Genomic DNA, 27811 nt, shown 5'->3' with positions numbered 1-27811 from the left:
AGGACATTGATTACTGGAACCATGTCCTGTGGTCTGGTGAGACCAAGATAATCTTATTCGGTTCAGTTGGTGTCAAGTGTGTGTGGCGGCAACCATGTGAGGAGTACAGTCAAGCATGGTGGTGGGAGTGTCAGGATCTGGGGCTGCATGAGTGCTGCTGCACTAGGGAGCTACCGTTCATTGAGGGAACCATGAATGCCAACATGTACTGTGGCACACTAAAGCAGAGCATGATCCCCTTCCCTTCAGAGACTTGGCCACAGGGCAGTATTCCAACATGGTAACCCCAAATACACCTCCAAGATGACCACTGCCTTCCTAAGAAGCTGAGGGTAAAGGTGTTGGACTGGCCAAGCATGTCTCCAGACCTAAACCCTATTGAGCATCTGTGGGGCATCCTCAAACTGAAGGTGAAGACGCGCAATGTCTCTAACATCCACCAGCTCTGTGATGTCATCATTGTGGAAGAGGACTCCAGTAGCAACCTGTGAAGCTCTGGTGAACTCCATGCCCAAGAGGGTTAAGGCAATGCTGGAAAATAATGGTGGCCACACAAAATATTGACACTTTGGGCCCAATTTGGACATTTTCACTTAAGAGTGTACTCACTTTTGTTGCCAGCGGTTTAGACATTAATGGCTGTGTGTTGAGTTATTTTGAGGGGACAGCAAACTTACACTGTTATACAAGCTGTGCACTTACTACTTTACATTGTAACAAAAGGTCATTTCTTCATTGTTGTCACATGAAAAGATATTTACAAAAATATGAGGGGTGTACTCACTTCTGTGAGATACTGTATGTGCAAGGTGACTTACAGGCTATGGTTGGTACTTTCCAGCAGATTTCAGACAAAGCTGTATAAACACATATCCATAGCATAAAAATATGGAGTATTACACAATTAAAAAAAAAAGGTAAAAAAAAAAAAAATACAGCCATCTGTGAAAGCTGAAACAAGATTTTGAAAGCCTCCCCACCCCCTTTTAAAAATTCCATGTAAACAAATTCTGTTATATTGTGGCACAAGGAATATTAAGAGGCAAAATTCATTTAAGTCACCACCTAAGTAATATTTAAATAGATTTAATATGTGCTGCTTCAAACCAATGAATTATGAGTTTAAAACCTATTAAAATGTAATGTTTTTTTCCTGAGATGAGGGGGGAGAGAGAAAGAGAGAGAGAGATTTAAATCCACTGAATTTTAATATTTCAGCTTGAGCTGCAGGAGGTATGGAAAGTCCAAATGAACTATTCCATCAGCAGCATTCAAGCATGAACATTTTAATCAGTTTTACTTCCTTGGAGTTCTCTGACACAGTTTACGCTGTCATTTTGAAAGCACTTAACACAGAGTATGAAAAACCACCAAGGCTTGTTATTGCCTTCACAATTGATGGCAAATAATTTTGCAGGCTTCCTATCATTAAAATGTCACTGCTAAAAATGGAGGTGCAGCATGCGGGTTGCTAAAACGCCTTTCTTCCCCACCTGGACAGCATGCCTTTTGTGAAAGGCTTTTTTGCGCCAAGAGACAAATAGCAAATATAACCAAAATGCTTTTTGCAATCATTTTATTGGCCAGTGTAGGCCAGGTTGTTTTTTTTTTCCTTCTTTTTTCATGAGGTAGGCGTGACAGAATCTGTTATCTCAACTGTGAGGACTTAACTTGTAATAGGCATTCAAGAGCACACACCATGCAAGGAAGAGTGCATAAAGCTTTGGACCTACACGGCACCAATACCCACAAAGAAACATAACAAATAGGAGCTAAACTACAGGGGAGTCTTTTAAAACAGTGGACAAAAATAACACGTTACAGTGAATGCTGATGTGCACAAACAAAACCGAGTGATTGCTGCATGAATAATTTCAAAGAAATAGAGGCTAATCTAGAGAATACCAGTCCGAAAGTCTCCTTGCCTAATATACATCAAAAACGCAGTTAAATTATCCACTTTTTATTTTTTACTCAATGTTAAGGGTACACACACGTTACAGTGCCTTAAAAGAAAGGCTGGCTGTCATGGACTGTACTGCCTTCCTGAGAAGGACTGCTGCTTCTTGTGATATAGGTTGTTAGGAATATGAAATGTTGGATTTATATATTCTTTGATATGTCCCTGCTGTACCATGAACTTATATGTAAAAGTATCCCGCTCTTTTTGTATTGCTTTCTTTGTGTGAAATCCCTGGTGTTCCTGCTAGTCCCTCTACGTTGCAATTAAAAACTAACCACACTAGGCAGGAGAGCATAGCATGGTTAGTTTTCTAGCGGACTGGTGGCTCACTATATTGACTGGAGAAATATTAATAAGGACTACACCATTTTCATGGGACACTTTTTGGTTTAAAGCATTAGTTTATTTAAATGTTCACTTTTTCATTATCCATGTGATATTGAACAGAGGATATACACAGTCACGTGGTAATTTAATGACACATATTGGTTTGGGTATTTCAGTATTTTAAGGAGAAAGCATGGCACAGATTTAGAATTTTCATTATATAGCACATTAATATGAGTATGTGTAATGTGTGAGAAGCTTTCAATGAGTGGTAGAAGAACATATTGGTTAGAGATTGTGTAAGAGCTTATTTTGTACTGCTCACTAGGTTTAATTTATTTATAAAGACACTACAACACATATCTAACTGGGCAAGAAAGTCGATTTACATGTATGCCACTATTCTTCAAAATTTATAAAAAAAAAAAAAATGGAAACAGTGGGATTACATACTATGATTTGTATTTTGAAGACTGTTGAAGCTGTATTTGTACCCCTGGAAAAGCAAGTTCTCCAGATTAAACATATTGAGAGTAGAAGAGATACTCCACAAGTATATATCTAATAACATTACTAGTTTCTGCTATAAAATAATACGTGCCTGATTAATTTAGGCCTGTTCCAGTCTATTCAATGTATATAAAATACTCTGAGACATTAGCTCAGTCCTGGAAAACCAACACAATTCTGATATTACAGGGAGAAAAAAATGACAAAGGCCCATTCACCCATAGTTAAGATTTGGAAAGCTGCCCTCATCTTTATGAACAAAGGCAGATTGAAGAAACATGCTTGGAAATGGCAATGGTTACAAATGAAAAAGGCGCTCATATAAAATTATCATTATTAGCACAGTTTGTGTTTTGAGAGGCATTTTAAAAGCAAACATCTGTTCCTGAATATTTTAGCTGTATAAAGCACTGAGGTCTTCTACAAACATGGAGAAAGTAGTGTGGAATTAGAAAAGGAAGTAGCGCACATCATTGATTGATGAATGCAATGACAATACTTTCCCTGGTATTTAAGATATGTTTGTAGGCGATTTATTTCAGTTGTTGTCCAAGAAGAAAAAGAAAAGTAAAGTAATGTGCATAGCCAACATCTGTTGAGTCTAATAAACCAGATCCAGCAGGTCATATTCAGCATTTGCCAATTATGGCAAAAACAAAAGGATTCAGGTGAATGGTAAAAGCAGCTGCATCATAAATGAAATAATGCTGAATAAAACCAGAAATGGTTTTAAAACACATTGACAAGTCAGTCATTGGCTAATAAGATCTACATTACTAATGGGAAACTACTTGATTGGGAAATAAATATTATATATACAGTCTGCCGTGCTCTGATTTCTGTGTACATTTCAGCTTGAGCTACTGAGCTGAGTGAAAAAAAGCCTACAGCATTATATGCTGGTTGAAAAGGACAAAAATATTAAATACTTCATATGGCTAACAGAAAAATGTTAGAATCTGAAATAATTCACATTGAATGCAGAGATAAGATCACTTATGCATTGAGAAGCTAAGCACTAAGGTAGTGCAAAGCAAAGAGGATCGGTACCATGTTGATTAGTCTTGTCAATGGAAAAAGGTCCCCTGATCTTGAAAACCTGAATTCTATCAGTCTCCAAAGAGCTATTTTTTTTTCATCTTGGGTGGAGCAAAGCAGAGTTTCCCCCCTCTAGGCCTTCATCACTGTCTTTGATAGACTGGTCTCCACTGTGAACGGCAGGTCTTGGTTCAACTCTGGTGTACACTCTCCACAAATTTTTCTAAATAATTTCCTGCTGGGTTAGAAGCAGTAGCATTACTATGTCAGACTCCTGAGAGGTCTCTTTGTGTGTTGTAAAAAATGCACGCAGGAGTTAAAAAAAAAAAAATTATATTACATATATATACACACACACACACACACACACACACACACACACACACACACAGGGCTTTTGTTCCCCTCAGAGAATAGGTGCAGGAACTCCCCCCTTCCGAGTCACTTCACGTCTCTGGCCCCTACCCACCTTCGAGCAGTCTAGTGGTTCCACCCCTTGCCCACCTCCCAGTACTGCTCCTTATAGAGAATCCAGAGCCAAGTATCATTTTGTGGCACTAAGTAACTTGTATGGAATTTCTTAATGATAATAAAAGCAATACCCCCCCAGCAACAGTAGAGTCCACCAGCAACAATGGACATCCACAACAAAATACCACCCCAGCAACAGCAGATCTCCATCAGCCAGCATCATCAATAGACTCTCCAGCAGCAAGCAAAACTAGATCCCTCCCACAGCAGTAGATCCCCTCCAGCAACAACTGACCCCTCAGCAACAGACTGCCACACAAAAATGAATCTCCTCCAGTGACAACAGATCCCCCAGCAGCCAGCAGAACAGACCTTCCAGCACACGCCAGCATTTCTAGCCATTACATACATTCCATGCTGGAGGTGCCAGAACTGCGTTCCCCCATGTTCCCACTGAAAAAATGCTATGTATGTATATACACTGCTCAAAAAAAATTAAAGAAACACTGTTTTTAATCAGAGTATAGCGTCAAGTCAAACTCCTGGGATATTGATCTGGCCAGTTAAGTAGCAGAGGGGGTTTGTTAATCAGTTTCAGCTGATTTGGTGTTAATACAATTAACAGGTGCACTAGATGGGTAACAATGAGACAACCCCCAAAACAGGAATAGTTTTACAGAAGGAGGCCAATGACATTTTTTTCCCTACTTATCTTTTCTGACTGTTTTTCACTAGTTTTGCATTTGGCTAGGGTCAGTGTCACTACTGGTAGCATAAGGCGATACCTGGACCCTACAGAGGTTGCACAGGCAGTCCAACTCCTCCAGGATGGCACATCAATATGTACCACTGCCAGAAGGTTTGCTGTGTTTCACATCACATTCTCAAGAGCATGGAGGAGATTCCAGGAGACAGGCAGTTACTCTAGGAGAGCTGGACAGGGCCACAGAAGGTCCTTAACCCATCAGCAGGACCGGTATCTGCTGCTTTGTGCAAGAAGGAACAAGATTAGTATTGCCAGAGCCCTACAAAATGACCTCCAGCAGGCCACTCGTGTGAATGTCTCTGACCAATCAGAAACCGACTTCATGAGGGTGGACTGAGGGCCCGACTTCCTCTAGTGATCCCTGTGCTCACAGCCTGGCACCATACAGCTCGATTGGCATTCTCCATTGAACATCAGAATTGGCAGGTCCACCTCTGGCCCCCTATGCTTTTCACAGGTGAGAGCAGGTTCACCCTGAGCACATGTGACAGACGTGAAAGGGTCTGGAGAAGCCGTGAAGAATGTTATGCTGCCTGTAACATCATTCAGCATGACCGTTTTGGTGGTGGGTCAGTGATGGTCTGGGGATGCATATCCAAGGAGGGACACACAGACCTCTACAAGCAAGACAATGCATCCTGACTGCCATTAGGTATTGGGATGAAATCCTTGCACCCATTGTCAGACTCTACGCTGGTGCAGTGGGTCCTGGGTTCCTCCTGGTGCACGACAATGTCCAGCCTCATGTAGCGAGAGTATGCAGGTGGATGAAGGAATTGATACCATTGAATGGCCCCTACGCTCACCTGACCTAAATCGAATACAACACCTCTGAGATATCATGTTTCAGTCCACCCAATGCCACCAGTTTGCACCTCAGACTTTTCAGGAGCTCAGTGATGCCCTGGCCCAGGTCAAGGAGGAAATACCCTAGGACAGTGGTCGGCAAGCCGCGGCTCGCGAGCCACATGCAGCTCTTTACACGCTTTAATGCGGCTCTTGTGTGCCGGGCGCCCGCTCCCCTCCCTCCTCTCGGGCGGCAGGGACTCTGCAGCGTGATCCAAAAAAAAAACAGCCAGGGCAGCGCGCTCAAATGCAATGATTGGCCACTCTGCTGCCACTCACATCCTGATAGCCAGTGATTGGCTGTCAGGATGTGTGTAGGCGGGGCAGCGTGACGAACGTGAGAGGAGCTAGGCTCCTCTCACAGTCCGCCCTGAGGACCGGAACGGCGCGGGACACGGCAAGAGGAACGCGCGGAGCAAAGGTAAGTGAATTGACACAGGGGGGACTTGGCTTACTACTTGCTACTTACTTACTACTACTATATGAGGGATGAATTAATATGGGGGATGAATTACTATGGGGGATGAATTACTATATGGGGGATGAATTACTATGGGGGATTAATTACTACATGGGGGATTAATTACTATGGGGGATGAATTACTATATGGGGGATGAATTACTATATGGGGGATGAATTACTATATGGGGGATGAATTACTATAAAAACTTATTGAAACTAAAAACAGTGTACCATCCTATGTATTTTCAGTTTTAAAAATGTGGCTCTCAAAATAAATTTCAATCGTGGTTTTGGCGAGATTTGGCTCAGTTGAAAAAAAAGGTTGCCCACCACTGCCCTAGGACACCATTCGTTACCTCATTAGGAGCATGCCCAGGCATGCATACGAGCACGTGGGGGGCCATACAAGCTACAAAGTACCATTTTGAGTTGCGAAAATGAAATTTCAGCAAAATGGACAAGCCTGCTGCATCATCTTTTCACTTTGATTTTCAGGGTGTCTTTGAATTCAGTCCTCCAAGTTGATAATTTGCATTTCCATCAAATGATGAGGCATCCTTATGTTCCTAACACATTACCCAGTCTGTCAGTATAGATATCCAGCATGATATTTTTCCCCATTGAGATGGGTTTTCAAAGGTATTGGGACAGCTGCCTTTATATGCACATGAACTTTAGCCCTTAGATGCTGAGCGCACGCAAATATGCGGCCTCTTGGCGTCTGGGCCTTGAAGCCGAGCGGCCACATATTTGCGTGCCATTAGAAAATACATATGTGCTGAGAGCGCACGCCTCCAGCACATATGTCCTTGCCTCACGGAAAGGTCCCGATCTCTTGCGATCGGGACCTTTGCCGATCATGTGACCGCCGTGACAGCGAATCACCGTGGTCACATGACCCTAATTCCCGCCCGCCTCCCAGCTTCAGAAACTCTTAAAGGGCCGGGAGGTGCCGGCGCAAAGAGGTTAATGGCATCCCAATCTCAGTCCGTAGGGTTTCAATATTGAGTTTGCCCACAACTCTTCTGGGAAGGTTGTCCACAAGGTTTAGGAGTGTGTCTATGTGAATGTTTGACCATTCTTCCATCCCAAAGGTGTTCTATCAGGTTGAGGTCGGGAATCTGCAGCAGGCCAGTCAAGTTCCTCCACCCCAAACTCGCCCATCCATGTCTTTATGGATCTTGCTTTGTGCACTGATGCACAGTCATGTTGGAATAGGAAGGGGAAATCCCCAAACTGTTCCCACAAAGTTTGGAGCATGAAATTGTCCAAAATGTCTTGGCATGCTCACGCCTTAAGTGTTCCCTGCATGGGAACTAGGGGGCCAAGCAACACTTGGCATAATGCAGTCAGACAAGTTCTGTTCCCTGGCAACCTCCAAACACAGACACATCCATCAGATTGCCATACAGAGAAGCTTGATTCATAACTACGGAGAACAGGTCTCCACTGCTCTAGAGTCCCATTGGTGGTGTGCTTTACACCACTGCATTCGGCGCTTTGCATTGCACTTTGTGAGTTAAGGCTTGGATGCAGCTGCTCGGCCATGCAAGCCCATTCCATGAAGCTCTCTATGCACCTTCTTGTGCTAATCTGAAGGCCACACAAAGTTTGGAGGTCTTTAGCTATGGACTCTGCAGACTTAACTTCTGCGCACTGTGCACTTCAGCATGTGCGTAACCCGCTCTGTCTTTTTATGTGGCCTACCACTTCGTGACAGAGTTGCTGTTCCCAGTTTCTTCCACTTTGTTAGAATACCACTAACAGTTGACCGTGGAATATTAAATCATGCACAAGGGACGTTTTTATAGCTGCTGTTTTTGGCTTTTGACTTTTTTTCTACAGCCAGTAACCTCCCCAGCATGTTATCCTATGCACACAGACTGTAATCAATGTTTTTTGGCTGGGGAAAAAAAGCCCAGTACTAGTGGGTTTCTGGAGGGGTTTTTTGGCTGTAAAAACGCTCTAACGCTGAAAAACATGGTAAATCGCAGCAAACCAGCGTTTTTGGATGGGTTTTTTTTTAGCCAAAAAAAAAATAGAAAGTTTTTTGGTAAATAAAAGCTAAAAATGCAAATGTGAATAAACGTGGCAAAACAAAATTCAAAAATGTAAAAAAGTTTTTAAACGTGACTTTACGCAGCTAATGTTACCAGCATTATTAACCATTAGCCGCCCGGCCTATAGCCGTTTGGCCGCAGCAACAATGCTTCACCTTTCCGGGTGCACGCCATTTGGCGTGCTCCCGCACATGCGCGGTTGCAGAGCCGCACAGCGACGCAATCTGTCACCGGCCGTGTACCTCGGACATGGCCGATGACAGATCTGAGTACCGACCCCCGTTGCCGGTACCATGTGACCAATCACAGCAGCTCACATGACAGTTGTATACAATGGGTGGCTTCATTCATGCCATCCATTGTATACTAGTGCCTAGCTGTGAATGGTCACAGCAGGTCACATGTACATGTCATGTGATTAGCTGTGGCCAAATCACAGCTAAGCACAAAAAAAAAAAAAAAAACCTGAATGAATCGATTTCATTCTGGTAAATGCTTGCTTATAGCAAAGTAATTCTTTGCTATAAGCAAATTGTGTGTAAAAAAAAAAAAAAAAAAAAAAAAAATACTGATCACTTCCCCTAAGTAGTACAATGTTACTATGGTAACACTGTACTACTTTGGTCATAAAATATGAAAAAAAAATTAAAAAAAGTAACAAAAAATTTAAAAAATACAAAAATAAAAAAAGAAAAATATATATATATTTTTTTTTCATACTGTCACCAGTCAGTGTCCCTGTTCACCGCCATGCCAGTTATACGATGACGCTGTACTGCACTGGTGACAGTATGTAGAAAAAAAAATAGTGAAAATATTTTTTTTAATTTTCCAAAAAATTATGACAAAAAAAACAACTTCAAAAAACGCGCCATGCCTCTTATGAAGTACGTCAGACTGTCTACTTTGCAAAAAAGGGGTCATTTGGGGATATCTGTACTGTTCTGACATTCTTGGACCTCAAGAAATTAGATTGGCGGTCAGTACTTCAGGATTGATCAATTTTTCAGATCTATACCATAGTTTGTGAACTCTATAACTTTCCTACAAACTAAATAATACATCCTAATTTGGGTTATTTTCACCAAAGACATGTAGCAGAATACATCTTGGCCTAAATTTATGAAGAACAATTATTTATTTACAAACTTTTATAACAGAAACAAAGAAAAACGTGGGTTTTTTTTCAAAATTTTCGGTCTTTTTTTGTTAATTTAGCAAAAAATAAAAACCCCAGCGGTGATTAAATACCACCAAAAGAAAGCTCTAGTTGTGTGAAGAAAATGATAAAATTTTACTTTGGGTACAATGTTGTATGACCGCGCAATTGTCATTCAAAGTGTGAGAGCGCTGAAACGTGAAAAATGGCCTGGGCAGGAAGGTGTAAAATTGCCCGGTATTGAAATGGTTAAAATGCCCAGTGTGCATGGAGCCTTACTAGCAAAGAAATTTCATGAATTTGACTTATTGATAGGTGGCAACCTATCACAGTACCACACTTGAATTCACTTGCTCCTGAGATCGACCCATTCTTTCAAAAATGTTTGTAGAAGCAGTCTGCATGCCTAGGTGCTTGATTTTATACACCTATGGCTATGGAGGTAACTGAAACACCTGAATCCAATGATGTGTAAGCTCCAAGGAGCAGGGCCCTCATATCCCTCTTGAATTGAACTGTATTGTTGATGTATTGTCTCCTGTTATATTGTAAAGCGCTGAGCAAACTGTTGGTGCTATGTAAATCCTGTATATTAATAATATAATATGTAAATATAATATTCCCCCCCCCCCGTTCACCAAAACTTGATGGGCCTAGAGTGTTGTTTTAACATAACTTAAAAGGTGGTCTATTTGTTTTACAAATCTAATTTGCTTTGCCAAAATGGTTACCTGAAATTATGAAGATGCAATAAAAATAATTTACAGTACTGATATGGCATTGTTTATTATAAAAAAAAAAAAAAAAAAGCCAAATCTTTACAGGTTTCGGGAAAACATTCTGTTTTTAAACCTGTTCACCACCAGCAAACAAATTGTTGTTTAAGATCTGCAGTATGAGAATCAACAGTGCAGAACATGCAATCTGTTCCAATTGCAGGCTCAAGAAGAAGGAAAAAATGCATAGTAATGAATATAAACATGTTCGCAATGCGTGGCTCAATAGCTGCTTAGATCAACGGGAGCCATAAAATGTAAACCAATATAGTATTGATCCATCTTCAAGAATGGAAATATAATCCAGATAAAAGATGGAAAGAAGATGGAGAAATTTTAAAAAATGGGAGAAAATACAGGGGGTAAAGCAAGATCACCAAAGGAAGGGAGTATTAATCAATAACATTCCTGTTTATCAATTAGAGGCATCACCGGCTTTGTGTTCTCAACTTAGAAGAGTGGTACAGACATTATAAAGCCTGTGCCTCTCTTTTTAAATCTCCTGTGTCTCTGAAACACTGTATGGAACCTTCAGAAGGAAGGGAGTGGATAGAGAAGATTCACTTCATAGACCTCACAACTGGAAAAGTACGAGAACAGGATTTTGTCACCAAAGGAGGAAGAGCAAGAAAAACAACATGTAGTAAGGTGCTCTGAGCTCCCATGGACTGTTCTGAACCATGCACACAGTCTATGACCTACCTGAGGCCAGCTCCTCTACTGTTGTGCACAGGAACAGCTCTGGAGCTGTAGAGAAAAAAAATGGGAGAGCTTTTTTCCCCCCCAGACAGAACAGAACAAAGCTTGATGCACACTTCCTATGTTTTTCTCCCAGGTAGAAGCATGTTGAAAGGAAGTAGCAAATAAGAAAGCTTTGATCTTATGTTATTTCAAGTACATAATCTGAAGTATAAAAATGCATAAAAACTTAGTTAAAAGAGACAATATAGTGAATTTTCAGTGAGCACAAGGAGTATATCGAGTTACTAATGAAATATGTACACCATAAAGTGGTAATCTACTCCATTCCCTCAGGACAAGGGTGGAAAACTGCAAAAAATAAAAGTACTCCCTCTGTATAAAATCACTTAAAATGTCCAGAATTGCCCTAAAGATTTGACAAAGTATGGAACGGTTGGGTTTATGCTTAAGGACTGACTGTTTGATCTAAAATTGTGGTACTGTCTACAGAGCATATGAATACTGTAATACTCATGTTCCAAGAGTTCCTTACCTATTAGATATGTGACTCGTTTTGCTAGTCATAACCCTCTTCCCTGCTAATATCTACCCTGCACTCCCACTTTTATTTGAATATTTATATGGTGGCCCAGTTTGTTTGTACTCTAATACTAACAGTATAACCTCTTGAGATGTATATTTCAGTGCTCCTTTCCGTACCCTTTTGTATGAATACTGCACTGAATATTTGATTAATTGATGTAACTACTGTGTCTGTCATATAGGATGACTGTTTGCTGTCATTGTGTTCCTTGTTTGTCTTTATACTTTTAGTAAACATTCTTTCAAGAAAAAGGCCTTCTTACTTGTATCCTAGGCAAAAATGTGCATTTGACCCTTGCATTGTTTGGGAGGCAGTAAAAGGGAGGATTTGTATTTTCTCCGGAGTTCAGCTTTAAAAGGGTATGTAAACCCCAACAACTAGCTTCTCATATTTGCTCCCTTTTAATCTGCTAAATCTACAATTGAAAGTGTTAAGTTATGTTGATTCGATAAATCAAAAAAAAAAAAAAAAAAATAGTTGTTGATTTTGTCACAAATCCTGTGAGCTGATTATTTCCAGTGCTCTCTGTCTGTGCACAAAGAGGGGTTATAAAGAAAAAAAAAAGGTTGGAGGGCAGGTGTTCTTTGTAGTAATTCAAAAATGAAGTAGGCAGAGCTGACAACATGCCTAGGAACTGAGAGCTGTGTTGTCATGTCAGAGAGGATGGCTGGAATACACTATATTTCCTGTGCAACAAAAGTTACTTTCCTGAACTTTTAATGCGTTCGAGATATAAAACATGGCAACATTTGCAAGTATTCCAGAGATGTACTCAGCTTCACCATGTAAGTCTTTTGTAGACTGAACTGCTCCATTTTAGTACTCGGGTGCATGTTCTCCTTAAGTGAGGCCTAACGTTGCCTGTTCAGTCATTAGAGGGTACTCATACCTCTCTCAGCCACAGCCTATTCTTTCAATGCAGTTTAGAAAATTAATCTAAGAATACATATGAAATCGTGATTATTTCCATCTCCCTCTTTACCAAGTACATATGCATGTATGAACGCATGCATATGTATATATGCAGTATATATAAAGAGCAACAGCCTCCTCACTGCCTACTTGTGCGCTAAGAGCTTGCAGCAAATGTTATTCATGGCTGAACACAGCTTCCTCAGATTTGTCATTTTTATTGGGGAACTTCACAGGAAATAAAAGGTTACTCTTTCTCCATTTATAACCCTTAATTGACTACCAGTATTCTCCTGTGGTCAAAGGGGCACAAAACAGAATAAGAAATAGCCCATTAAATGCAGGCCACAATCAGAACATTGCACTCTACCTCCGTCAGCAAGGATCAGAGAGTGCTGATTTCCTTGTTAAAGACAGAGGCATAATTGAGGCAATATCTTCACTTCAGATTGATTATTCTGCGACCCTTATCCACATCTTCACTCAGCAATTTGAATTTTAATGAAAGTAAATGGAATAATTAGCATTTCAAAGTGTGTTTGATACACTGAATAAAAGAGGAAAAGACTTTTATGTATAATCTATACACAAAAGAAAAAGCATTTGGGAGGGGGCGAAGAAGAAAAGTACAGTTGTAGTGCCTTCATTAGAATAACTTAGCGGCTTGCACCAGCTGTATAATTACGGATTGAATAATGTGTTATTAAATCTTGATTTTTCACCTCTGCATTGTGATGTGAAACAGACAATATTTCATTGTTGCTTTACTTTGAATCAGAAATGTAAACAAAATGACTGGCCAGATCCACAGTCTGACAGAATGTGAGCATGGCTTCCATTAAAAGCCGCTTTTGTTGGGGAGACCATGCTGTTATGTTTCTTCATTTTTTTTTTCATAGAAGAGGCAAGAGTGGAACAAATAAGCTCATCAATGGTTGTCTGCTTTTAGTTAACTGAGAAAACATCCACTTATGTCAAGTTATGACATCACCCCACACTTTACCCAAAAAGCAAGACTGATCTTTATGCAAACCGCTAAATATACAGTCAAAACAAATGTCTTTCCAGATTCATATCCGTGATGAATCTCCTGCTGCAGCCATTGCATTCTCATGGCTGGCCTTGCTGCCTGTCAAAATACCCCAACAGTATCTGCATCAGATTGGATGTGGGCGCTGTTCAGCTGACAAATGTATACTCGGCTCCTTCAGTTTAAGGGATGGAGGGTGTGAGGTGGTCGAGAGAACCAAACATGGAGCTAGTTTCAGCTGGTTTATCACAAACTGGCCAACATTCACTCAATGTATAGCCAGCTTAAGTTTTACATCTTCCATGCAGCACAGTAGGCTGCTGACTTTGTTCTACAGTCTAAACATTTTTTACCTTAAAGTGGTTGTAAACCCTTACATATACCCAGTAAAGTGACTGGCCTCACATGATACATAGAGATGAAACAAATTCTCCTACAGTTGTACCTGTCTGCAGACTCCTCTTATCTACACCTGATCAAAGTGAATTTAAAAAGCTTGTCTGAGAGTTCAGAAAAAAAAAAAAAAAAAAAAAAAGGTGCAGAGAGCTGAAATTACATTTTGAAGAGCTCAGGGAAGAGAGCTCTGAGAGCGGAGGGGAACACACAAGAACAGAGCTGAGACTGTCACTCTGAAGGAGGTCCCTCTCCTGTCTCCATTTTTCTGTTGGTGTCAGGAAAATGTGTCAGAAGTGACTCATGCTGATAGCAGAGGAACAAAGAAGCAGACAGAAACAAGAGTTAGTGCTCTTAATTGAGACAAGTACACACTATAGAGGCATATACTTTGTTCATATTTCATGTCGAAGGTTTACAACCACTTAATGCATTCCCTGTGTTAAGGTAAAAAACCTTTTAGCTACCCTTTCTACCCTTTGGCCCTAAACACTTACCTGTCTCCTCTGATTGATCCAGCACTGTGCCCAGCTGTAGGTCTTCTCCCTTCACTTCTTAGTATCAAAAGGAGACTTAGGCAGCAGTGGGAGCCACTGACTGTCAGTCAAATCCTGTGAGGAAAAAGTGGAGGGCGTGGCCAAGCTACATTATTTGTGTGTATGGACGCACACAGCCTGGCTTGGAAGTGTGCATGCACAGGTGTCCCCATAGCATACAGCTTGTGATGGGGGCACCCTCAAGAAGAAGATGCAGACAGTGTCGGCAGGAGACACTACAGAAGAGGAAAGGGATCACCCTGTGCAATATCGTTGCACAGAGCAGGTACATATAAACCTCTCTATCTTACTAAAAAAAAACAAAACAAACAAAAAGAAAGAACTATAGTATTACTATAGGCAGTACATCTTCTTCCCAACAGTGATTGGACAATGAAGGAGAAGCAGCAGACTACGAAGGAAACTCATTTTTTTTCTTATTATCACATTTGCATGCACAAGGCAAAGGGGGTTACAAAGAATAAAAATGTTTGTTTAATAGGCCTTCGGCCTTCCCCTTCATTGCTGATAAATATTTTTTCTTGTTTCACTGCTGGAGCTTGAAAATAAAAACCAAGTTCTAGGTCACAGTAACAAAGAGTTAAGATTTTTCCCTTCCACCCCTATGTAACAATGCTTGGGCCTGTCTGCTTGACCACCCAGCACTGGTATACCTGGACATTTCATGTTCTTATTTTCTTTAAATACCATTTTGGATTTCCATTACAATTTTTTTTTCTTTTTTTAAAGACTAAGAAAATATAAAGTAGATTTTAAAAAGGAGTTTACAGTGCTTTTGTATAAATTTTATATTTTGTGTGCATATTTTTTGGCACTAGCAGGTGTTACATTAAAGGCAGTCTTTTACACATTTGCTCAGTTACTTTACCACTATAATGTGAATAGAATAGCTTGGATTTCCTGCTGTCTGGTTCTCTACACACACATACACACACACACTTGAAGGTACACACCCGTCTGTGTCTCTAGTTCATATAAACAGATATGGATTTTTAGAAGAACGCACTACCAATAGAAAGCACAGTATTTTCTGCAAACGAAGTATCATGAAAGGGGACAGGACTTATGCCTTGCAGCACTAGGATTTTCAGTTTGAATCCCAGCCAGGACACTACCCGCATTGACTTTGCAGGTCTTCCCTGTGTTTAAGTCAGGTTCCTCCGGGTACTCCAATTTCCTCCCTTCCAAAGGCATGCTGGTAGGTCAGTTGGCTCCTGTCTAATTTGGCACTAGTATGAGAATGTACTGTATATGCATGTGAGACAGGGACCATAGATTTTAAGCTCTTAACTGCTTCCCAATAGCATATATACATCCTTGTTGGAAAGACGTGATACCAGGACCATGGCTACAGAGGCAGCCATGATCCTGGTATAATTGTTAGAGCTGGCAATAGATTTTCCTGTAGAAGTGATCCAAATGGATCTACAGCCACACGATCACTTCTACAGGGTGAGAAAAAGAGGTTCTAAGTATTTTTCAAGCACAAAAATGCAGATTTTTACATGTATGTGAGAAATGTCAGAATTGGCCTTGGTTTGAAAGTAATAAACTAGTGATGTGAATGTACAATATAGGTAAACCATAAATTGTAGAATAAATAATGGATCCACCTTGTATTTAATGTGCACTTGTAAAATTAATAGTTTATTAAAAAAAAAAAAAAATTTTTTACTTGAAGGAAAGATAACATACCCCAATAATTGCATTCAGCTCCGCCATGGTCACTTGTTTGGCACGTTCTACAGCCTGTACTACTTGCTGTTGGTGCTAAAATGAAAAAAAAAAAAAGTTATTTGTTGATACGTTTGCCCTGTATTTTAGAATACTTCTTTAATACATCTTAAAATATGTCAAATATATCAACATCATTTCAGCTGCAGGCTATCTGAAAGACTCTGCTGGAAATGGGAAACACTGCAGCCTCTGTATGTGCGTCTGCAGCATTTTCCATAAAATTCCTCCTTGAAATGTGTAAACAAACTAATGTCCGTTTGCTGCTTTACACTTTCACTGCACGATTCACTGAAGTTAACAAGGTGTGGGGAGAGATCTCGCTGTAAGGAAATTATAGAACTTTAATCAGCATTAACCTCAGCCTTTCCTCTAACTAGTAACCCAAAGTAAACATCCTCCTGCTGCTGTATCACTATGCTCAACATACCTGTCCCCACATGGACAATTTCCTTCATGACCTCATCAAATAGCAGAGCCAGAAGTGGTTTACCACAGATCAGCAGGGAAGAGACTAAATGGTTTAATTGCTCCCTGCCTTGTGATTTCTGGGGAATATTTGCAAGGCATTTTTAGACATACTGATCTACAAGCAAAAACTAAAGCAGGTCACTGATGCTGGAGTTCCCATACTAGGGCCAATTATTTGCACGAAAAGTTGTTCAAGAGTCCAGACTTTCTCTGTTGATAATCATTTTCTTTATAGGCTGTCCCAAAATTTCAAAGCCAACTGGCACTGAGACAGATTCCTTGTCTACAGCTGCAAAGGTTCTATTTATTAACTGTTCTGGGCATGAGCAGCAGTCACAACTTCTTTAACCACGTGCCCTCCTGAGGATGTGCCCCCTTCCTGACCAGGCCATTTTTTGCGGTATCGTGCTGCGTTACTTTGACAACTGCACGGTCATGGAACACTGCACCGAAATGAAATTTACATCCATTTGTTTGGGTGGTATTTGATCACCCGTGTTTTTTTATTTTTTGCGCTATAAAAAAAAAAAAAGACCAACAATTTGGAGAAGAGAAAAACAATATTTTTGACTTTTTGCTATTAAACATGTCCAGTAAAAAAAAAAAAAACACTTTAAAAAAATCAAATTGTCAAATTTAGGCCAAAAAATGTATGTCTTTGTTAAAAAAAAAAAAATCCCAATACGTGTAAATTAAGTGTAAATTTACTTGAAGGTTTTAGTGTTTACAAATGGCGGTATAGATTCTGGAATTTTCTTCTTTTCTTCTTTTTTTTTTTTACTAGTAATAGCGGCGATCAGCGATTTACAGTGGGCATTCTGACACTGGAGGGAACTGACTTGGTGTCACTGACATCCCCCGTGACACGAATACAGTGATCAGTGCTAATAAAAAGCACTGACACTAAACTAATGGCACCGGGCAGGAAGGGGTTAACATGAGGAGCGATCAAAAGGTTAACTGTGTGATAGGAGTGTTTTACTGGGGGGGGGGGGGGGGGTGTGCTTGTGCCATCCAAAGCAGTGTGCCCGAGCTGAAAGGAAAAAACTGTTCGTAAACAAAACAGTTCTCCCCGTCAGGGTCACTGGAAATCACCGGGTGCCGGCGAGTAATCACCAGCCGGGGCCCGGTGATTGATAGCCGTGAATGGCAGCGTGGGTAAGGCGTGCACGTGCCCCCTACCCGCAAATGCAAAATCATGTATATATATATATATATATACATATATATATATATATATATATATATATATACATACATACATATATATACACACACACACACACACACACACACACACGTGATTTTGTGCACCCATGCTTCCCTGTACAGTATTTCTGCTATCGGGTATAGGGGAAGCGGTTAATATTATAATACGTTTGATCTCCAGGAACATGTCAAAAAAAGTTTAATGCAACTATTTATTGAAAAGTCTAATTTACAAAAAAACAGAATTCACATAAATACAAGACTGTCTTATCAGCTTGCTGTAATCTCAAAGCAGATTTCAGGCTGAAAGAGGGAGGAACAGCACTCTGAGCTAATCAGGATCTACTACTTTACATAGAGGTGCCTTGACAGTATGAACATGTTTGCAAAAAAGGAGAGCAGAGTGGTGGTGGTGACCCTACTGGTGTGATGCTTCTCCTGTATCCAACCACAGGCTAGGAACTGGTTGATCCTTTAAGGAAATAGAGAAAACACAGGTCGCCAACCTGGCTATCCATGGATGCCTTGATCACAGGATTAGCTGCTCAGAAATACAAATTAGCAAAACCGTTCCCACGCATGCAATTCCACTGTGTATGCTTTACAAGCATAAAAAAAAAAAAAAGCTTTATAAACAGGCCATCACTGACCTCCCTAGCTACATGCTGTGTGAAGCAATTTATCTTTAAGGTTTAAAACAGGGATGCGAAGGTCAGCTTCAGTCAGCACAGAAACACTGCTGTGTGTGTGTACATTAGAGCGCTGGCAAGCTGCCAAGATCCTGCATTCAACAGAATGTAGTTGGGAAAGAAGTTGTTTCAGTTCCTCTTGTGAACTTTAAAGAAGTCTCACTAGAAATTAAAAAAAAGACTTGTTAAATCCTCCAGGGATCCAGTAGAGTAGAACACATGTCCCTGGTAAAATTTGTGCTATGGCTGCTGAGCAGCATGGTCGGATAGCTCACTGTCTTCCTGTTATCTGACCACAATGGCAAACAGAGCGCACAGAGCTTGCACAGCCCCTGCCTACTCTGAATGCTGCTAGATGGAACATCTGTAGTACTTCTTGCTGTGCCTCCTCTGGTCCCATTGTACCAATAAAACATGGAGTCCACTTCTTCTCACAGACACCAGCTAGTTCAGAGCAGAGTACTACAGTAGCAGCTGGTGGCTTGGGTTGTGAATGACTGCAGCTGGAGAGGAGAGAAAAAGACAGCTACTACATTTGTCTAAGAATGAATTATTGTAGTAGCTGCCAGTGTGAGGATTTTTTCCCAGACTACTGTAATGTTATTCAGCGCATATGAGAAACAAGGATGATGTCATGCACAATACAAAATGACATTTTCACCCCCTTTGCAGCTCACAGTTAGGATAAGAGGGAAGGTATTGGTGACATAGCCTTTCCAGGGGGCATCTGTGCTCCAGCTAGGTAGTGGAAAATAGAACTATGGGAAGAGGGAAGATAATACATATTTAAATGTTTCTGTTCACTATAGGATAATTGTACATCCGCATGCAGGGCTGTAAGCCCATATGAATATTTGGGCAAGGGGATAAAGGTCTGCCAGCCTCCAAACTTCATCTGAGTTCAGTGTTCCACAAAGCTACACAGATATGCAGCAAAGTCAATTTACAGATATATGCTGTATCTGTCCATAAGAACACGCACAAGGTGATGAGACAACAAAGAAAAATGCCCAGCTTGCTTACCAGACAGCCTGCAACAAACCAAATTGTCCTGTCACAGTTCACATTACAACCAGGGGCTTAGTTTGCACACCTTTGAAAATACATGTGTAAGCTGCAAGGCCACTTCATGGCACCCTAGTGTACTGCAGTCCTAACTCAAACTCTGAGAGGCTCCAAAGTTGGAGCACATACTGGTGAAACTCAAAAAATTAGAATATCGTGCAAAAGTTCATTTATTTCAGTAATGCAACTTAAAAGGTGAAACTAATATATGAGATAGACTCATTACATGCAAAGCAAGATAGTTCAAGCCGTGATTTGTTATAATTGTGATGATTATGGTTTACAGCTCATGAAAACCCTAAATCCACAATCTCAGAAAATTAGAATATTGTGAAAAGGTTCAATATTCTAGGCTCAAAGTGTCCCACTCTAATCAGCTAATTAAGCCATAACACCTGCAAAGGGTTCCTGAGCCTTTAAATTGTCTCTCAGTCTGGTTCAGTAGGAATCACAATCATGGGAAAGACTGATGACCTGACAATTGTGCAGAAAACCATCACTGACACCCTCCATAATGAGGGAAAGCTTCAAAAGGTAATTGCAAAACAAGTTGGATGTGCCCAAAGTGCTGTATCAAAGCACATTAATAGAAAGTTATGTGGAAGGGAAAAGTGGAAGAAAAAGGTGCACAAGCAGCAGGGATGACCGCAGCCTGGAGAGGATTGTCAGGAAAAGGCCATTCAAAAGTGTTGGGGACTTTCACAAGGAGTGGACTGAGGCTGGAGTCAGTGCATCAAGAGCCACCACACACACACAGACGGATCCTGGACATGGGCTTCAAATGTCGTATTCCTCTTGTCAAGCCACTCCTGAACAACAAACAACGTCAGAAGCGTCTTACCTGGGCTAAAGAAAAACAGACCTGGTCTGTTGCTCAGTAGTCCAAAGTCCTCTTTTCTGATGAGAGCAACTTTTGCATCTCATTTGGAAACCAAGGACCCAGAGTATGGAGGAAGAATGGAGAGGCACACACTGCAAGATACTTGAAGTCCAGTGTGAAGTTTCCACAGTCTGTGTTGATTTGGGGAGCCATCTCATCTGCTGGTGATAGTCCACTGTGCTTCATTAAGTCCAGGGTCAACGCAGCCATCTACCAGGAGATTTTGGAGCACTTCATGCTTCCTTCCGCAGAAGAGCTTTTTGGGGATGCGGACTTCATTTTCCAGCAGGACTTGGCACCTGCCCACACTGCCAAAAGCACCAAAACCTGGTTCAATGACCGTGGGATTACTGTGCTTGATTGGCCAGCAAACTTGCCTGACATGAACCCCATAGAGAATCTATGGGGCATTGCCAAGAGAAAAATGAGAGACATGAGACCGAACAATGCAGAAGAGCTGAAGGCCGCTATTGAAGCATCCTGGTCTTCCATAACAACTCAGCAGTGCCACAGGCTGATAGCTTCCATGCCACGCCGCACTGAGGCAGTAATTGCTGCAAAAGGGGCCCAAACCAAGTACTGAGTACATATGCATGCTTCTACTTTTCAGAGGTCCGATATTGTTCTATGTACAATCCTTGTTTTATTGATTGCATGTAATATTCTAATTTTCTGAGATTGTGGATTTGGGGTTTTCATGAGCTGTAAGCCATAATCATCACAATTATGACAAATCACAGCTTGAACTATCTTGCTTTGCATGTAATGAGTCTATCTCATATATTAGTTTCACCTTTTAACCACTTGCCGTCTGCCTGCTGTTTATAAATGGCAGGACGGTGGCACTCCAGGAGCGGGTTGCCATTCATAAACGGCACCCGCATTTTCTAGCTGTGCGCGCGCCCTGGGTGTAAAAGCAATCAGTGTAAAAAAAAAAAAAAAAATCTTCATCACCCCCCACAAGTAGTAGTTTTTTTTTTTTACTAAAAAGATAATGGAATCAATTTTGGCCAAGATTTATGATAAAATACTATTTATTTGCAAAATTTTATAAGAAAAACTTTTTTCCAAAATTTTTGGACTTTTTCATTTACATAGCAAAACAAAAAATAAAAATCCTAGTGGTGAATAAATACCACCAAAATAAAGCTTTATCTGTCTCAAAGAAATGCTAAAAAAATTCATATGGGTACAGTGTTGCATGACCGTGCAATTGTCTTTCAAAGTGTGATAGTGCTGAAAGCTGAAAATTGGACTGGACAGGAAGGGGTTGAATGTGTCTGGACTTGAAGTGGTTAAGTTGCATTAATGAAATAAATGAACTTTTGCACGATATTCTAATTTTTCGAGTTTCACCTGTATAACAATAAATAGATTAAGGGCAGGTATGCCTAGAGGAAGCCAACCCCTTCATAAAAAAAGGTACAGGGGCACACTGGACACCCAGCAAGGGCACAATTGCAGTGAAGGTATTTAATGCATCCCTCACCAATTAACCAACAGTACAAACAAATGGCAACCACCTCAATCTATAACTGGCCATTGCAGCAAGGAGCATGCGGGCGATGCATGTCAAACATGTTTGTACAGGGTGGGGAGAACCCGACAGTGACATTTTAATATATTATTAATACAGACAGCAGCCTGCCTGAAAGCTTTCCACAAAATGAGAACATAGGAGATTCTAGCCAGTAAAGGAAAAATAATAAAATAAAAATAACACATTTGCTGTCATTCTAATTAGGTGTCTTTTTCTCATTGCAAGGCTATCTGCTTTGCAAGCATATCAGAGTTGGAAGCAACGGGATTGAAGTATTGGTTAATGAGGCGGAATTAAAGTCAGCATGGGCCAATTAGGAGAATTATGGTACAATCTGTTCAGTGAAATACAAAAAAATACACACACAAAGAAGAAAGGAACAAAAACACACAGCTTAGCATCTAACAATCAATAATACATATTTAAAAAAAAACAAAAAAAAAAACAAGTCATAGGACAAGCTTGCTTGCTTGCTCTGTACAGACAGATGACCTAGCTGTAGGATTCCTCACATGTCTATAATACTCCCTTGTCAACACAGTGGGTGTTTACAGACACATAGGCTGTCAAGCCACACCCATCAATGGCAGCTTAACTGTCAGACACCCACTAAAAGAGTCTGCTGTCGAAATCTGATATAGAGTGCTTGCCAGAAGATGAACAGCAATAATAGCACAACTCCATACTGTGCACATCCAAATAGGGAAGCTTGTTACTGCAAGTACTTATCCAAGTGAACAACAGCGTTCATCTACTAAACAACACTAATAGATTGGCAGTATTTTTTTTTTTGTTATTTTCTTTTAAAATTGTCATTTTAACAGTACATTTTACAAAAAATAGAAAACAAAAATATAGCAAAACAATACACTCACCTGCAGATTATCCAAGCATGTTGCGCTCCATTTATGACCACCTAAACAGTCTGCATCCAGGGCCCATAATCCACAGGTAATTGCGGCATGAACGACTACATTTCAATAGGGCTTCCCGACGGCAGCTAATCACAGAGAATCCTGCAGAGTCTCCTGCGTATAATCGCAAACAGCCCATTCACAAGTATGAATGGGGCCTAAAGGCACTGTATGGCACTTAGGAATATGAAATGTGGGGTTTAAATATTCTTTAATATGTTCCTGCTGGGGTTCAACCCCTGAGGACGCGCTGTCGCACAAAACAGCGTTGACTTGTTAGGCGTTATTGCTGGAGGACGTGCTGCCATTCCGAGTGTCTGGCGGCCCCTTATGCAAGTGAACACACAGCGGTTTGTTTTTAATTAGCTATTTTATCGGTGCATATATGCACTTTATTAAAACTACTACACTAAGAACAGTTCGTGGTTTTTGGAGGATGAAAGTGCATGCAAGTGACATCTGGTGGAGCGGGATATGAGTAGGACTATCGATAGTACACTGAAGGATCGTACCTTGGGAATTTATCATACAAGCACTATTGCTGTTCTTCTAAACAGCAACATCTTCTGGCGAGTTTTCATTGTAGCCATTGGTGGAGGTGACACGTCTGTTCCCGGATCTCTGGGTGAAGATTTATTATACAGTGGACATTGGGACTATTCGATTCAGTTTATCACAGTCCACATCACTGATTTGAACACCATTGGATTTATATATATTATTTTTTGTTTTGTGTAAATTTTATTTTTTTGCACTTGATGGTATTTATTTATTGACATTATTCAATATTTTTGTGTTTAACGCGTCAACTTCCCTTTTTAGTACTTCTAGGATGTTGGTATATCGGTATCCATTGCATTCAGCTACACATCATATTTTTCACTTTCAGATTTTCTGGATTAGCACTGACCTTATTTTGGTTTATATATTTATAATTTTTATATGTATTATTATTATTATTATTATACAGTATTTATAAAGCGCCAATAGTTCGCTCAGCGCTGTACATTACAAAAGGGAGACAGAACATGTGACAGAACAATACCAATACAATGCAAAACATGAGGGGATCAAGGGCCCTGCTCTTTCGAGCTTACAATCTAGGAGGGAGGGGGTGGTGGCACAGGAGGAGATAGCTGTGGGGGATGGAGTGGTAGGAAGAGTGGAGGAGGTCGGCAAGTTAGCAGGGGGTGGGGTAGGCTTCCCTGAAGAGATGGGTTTTCAGGGTGCGCCTAAAGGAGAGGAGAGTAGGTGATAATCTGATGGGTTGGGGCAGGGAGTTCCAGAGGATGGGTGACACCCTGGAGAAGTCCTGGAGGCGGGCATGGGAGGAGGAGACCAGGGAACTAGAGAGAAGGAGGTCTTGTGAGGAGCGGAGTGTGCGTGCTGGGCGGTACTTGGATATTAGGTCAGTGATGTAGTTCGGGGCAGTATGGTGGACAGCTTTGTACGTCAGCGTTAGGATTTTGAATTTGATCCGTTGCGCAATCGGAAGCCAGTGGAGGGATTGGCAGAGGGGGGTGGCGGAGACAGTGCGGTTGGAAAGGTGAATGAGTCTGGCAGCCGTGTTCAGGATGGACTGAAGAGGGGATAGCCAGCGGCGAGGCAGGCCAGTGAGGCGGGAGTTGCAGTAATCGAGTCGTGATATGATGAGGGAGTGGATGAGCTGTTTAGTGGTTTCTGGGGTTAGGAACGTGCGGATTTTGGCGATGTTGCGGAGGTGGAGTCTGCATGAGTTTGTTAAAGATTGGACTTGGGGCTGGAAGGATAGGTTGGAGTCCAGAATGACACCCAGTACTCTGGCCTGCAGGGCGGGTTTGATGGTAGCGTTGTTGGATGTGATGGAGAAATCAATGGAGGGTGGTGTCCGGGCTGGGGGGGAAGGCAAGAAACTCGGTTTTGGAGAGGTTCAATTTAAGGAAGTGGAGCGACATCCAGTCTGATATGTCGCTCAGTAGGTGTGTGATTCGGGCTGAGACCAAGGGGGTGAGGTGGGGGGTTGAGAGATAGATTTGTGTGTCGTCGGCATAGAGGTGGTAGTTGAAGCCGTGAGAGTGTATGAGTGTATATGTATGCATAAATATGTTTTGCCTTTCATTTCTATTTTACAAGGTGAGAATTTACAAATCACTTTAAGATGGTATTTTCAGAAAATAAGTTAAGAAAGTCTTGATCTATAGAGGTAATGATAAATGATGTCCAAAAGCAGGGTATATTCCATTAAAGGGCCCAATAATGCATCAAAGTATAAGAGGGGACACACTTCAGCAAGTTTCACTTAAAGTAGCACCCAGCTCTAGTTTCTTTATAATCTGCAGGGGTCACAGCTAATCAGGGGTTGTTCACCAGGCCACCTAAATTTCCCATACTTGGGGACACCAGAAAAGTTACCATTATTAATGTGAACATTATTTTTATCCATAAGGCCTTATGCACCCTGAACGGTTTTTACAGCTAGGGAAGTCTGGTATTTTTTTCCTCCTGCCTCAAAACTCCCCAGCATGTTAGCCCATGTGTCCATGCACACAAATTTTCAGAGGCATTTATTGGCAGGAAAAAAAAAAAAACAAACACTACTGCCAGTGCGTTCAGGAGCAGCAGATTTTGGCAGAAAAAACATTTGGTGTGTAAACGTGTCTAACCGCACGTTAACACTAGGTGCATTTAGAGCTTGAAGGTTCATTAATTTCAATGGTTAGAATAAACTATTTATTCTGACCAATGAAATGACTTAAAGCCCAAATGATTGACGCAATTAAATGCGGTTAACCAAGTTACACACTTTTGCAAGTGTCAGGTGGTTTTATTTCTGCCAAAACGCTGCTGCCAGGAGGAAAGCTTCTAGGAGAGTAAGGGCCCTTTCACATCCAATAGAGTAGGATGCAGTTGGCTGCATTTTTGACTGCACTCCAACTGCATAGACAGTCATAGTCAATGTAATCCTATAGGCATAGTTCACATCATTGCAGTGCAGTTAAAAAAAAAAAAAAAAAAAAGTAGGACATGCTGCATTTTTCTGCACTACAAATGCACTGCACTCCACCGCACTGTTCCCCTTTAAAATTATTTTACATATTATAACCTGTCTCCCCATTCCACTTCCTGGATCTGTGCATGTGGTGTGTGTGCAGAGCAGTGTATAGCCATAATGGCATACAGGTCACCCACAAATGCAGAGGACATAATCACAATGGTCCTGGAGTACTCTGTGCTCCATGACCACAGACATAAGCATTATAAAAAGGACAACAGAAGAAAAAGGCAGATCTGGGAGAAAAATGACAGCAAGGATTTACCCACATTATAAGAAATGAACAGACAGAAAGGAGAACACTGGTAAGCTGATTACTACATGTGTTTGTCAGGATAGCCATATCAGTCAAAGTCTTCCAGAACAAAGTACAGCGATTGCATGGACCCCCAGTGATCATATGGACCATTCTTCTGCATGTACCAATGATGGGACAGGTTTCTCTTTACAAACTACAAAGAAATAGGGACCTCAAAGGAAATAAAAAAAAGCCAAGCATGAAATGCATAGAAAAAACGCCTTGCAACTGCAGGATAAATGCAGTGAAAAATGCATGCAAAACGCACATCAAAAACAATTTAAATGTATGTAAACATGCAGTCAAAAATGCGCAGTTATGTGCAGTTTCTGGTGTGAATGGGCCCCTTAAAGAAAACGTCCAGTGTGCATGAGGCCTAATTCATAATGAACAAAAGTTTGTTTATTTGGGAAATTGAGAAATGGGAAAAAAACAATGTAAGAAATCAGACCTCCGTTTTAACTTGAAATCTTAAAATAAACTTGTCAAGTTTAGGAGGGGAGAAAAAAAAAAAAAAAAAAAAGGGGGAGTAGCCCAGCAATCACCAATGACCTGCCTGTATATTCTAAAAAAGGTCCGCGATTGTAGCCCAAATGTTTTCCTTATTTGAAAACTTTACGTTAAGCTAATGGCAAGGAAGAAGTGAGACTGACGTGTCCCCATAAAGGACATAGTAATATGAGCCACCCTTTGCTTTCAGAACAGCTTAAAAATCAAAAAATCAAAAATCCAACACAACTGTGTGTTGATGGATTTTCCATGATTCTCTAACCACTTGCCCTTCAGAGGATTTATGCCCCCCCCCCTTCCTGACCAGGCCATTTTTTGCAATACGGCACTGCATTCATTTAACGGACAATTACACAGTCATGCAACACTGTACCCAAACACTTTTCCCCCACAAATAGAGCTTTCTTTCGGTGGTATTTGATTGCCTCTGCATTTTTTATTTTTTGCGTTATAAAAACAAGACCGACAATTTTGTGGAAAAAAAAAAAAAAACTATATTTTTGACTTTTTTACGCAATTAAACCTGTCCAGTAAAAAAAGAAAAAAAAAAAAGAAAAATTATAAATTTAAATTTAGGTCAAAATGTATTCTGATACATGTCTTTAATAAAAAAAAAAAACAAAAAAAACAAAAAAAAAAAAAACACCCCAATACTTGGTTTACGTGAAAGTTATAGCGTTTACAAATGGTGAGATAGATTTTTTTTTTTTCACTAGTAATGGCAGCAATCAGCGATTTATGGTGTCAGCGCTACTTGGTGATCACCGGGTGCTGGCAGGGAATCACCATCCGGGACCCAGTGATCGACAGCCGAGGTCGGGAATGGCGGCACACGCGCGCCCCATACTCGGAAGTGCAAAAATCACATTACACACGCAGCATAGAAATGTTTCTGGTTGTGGAAACAGCTCAGC

General features: G+C 40.8%; 1 protein-coding gene across 3 annotated transcripts in view; it reads right to left on the bottom strand.

Moving 5' to 3' along the window:
- The window catches only part of LOC149451104 (transducin-like enhancer protein 4), a 224396-nt gene that overhangs the window by 132782 nt on the left and 63803 nt on the right, over positions 1 to 27811 (bottom strand). For 2 of the 3 annotated variants that reach the window (XM_089691104.1, XM_089691105.1), the window contains exon 6: positions 16252 to 16326. The exons of the other annotated variant lie outside the window; for it this stretch is intronic. In XM_089691104.1, coding sequence (XP_089547230.1) covers positions 16252 to 16326 — 75 coding nt within the window. The remainder of the gene's footprint in view (positions 1 to 16251; positions 16327 to 27811) is intronic. 3 annotated transcript variants of the gene reach the window in all.

This window comes from Staurois parvus, unplaced genomic scaffold (genome assembly GCF_062004578.1).
Source record: "Staurois parvus isolate SC_StPar_1 unplaced genomic scaffold, SC_StPar_1.0 ptg000549l, whole genome shotgun sequence".
In the NCBI taxonomy this organism is placed as follows: domain Eukaryota; kingdom Metazoa; phylum Chordata; class Amphibia; order Anura; family Ranidae; genus Staurois; species Staurois parvus.
Note: the sequence above shows the minus strand (reverse complement) of the source record. Positions and strands in the feature narration are given on the sequence as shown.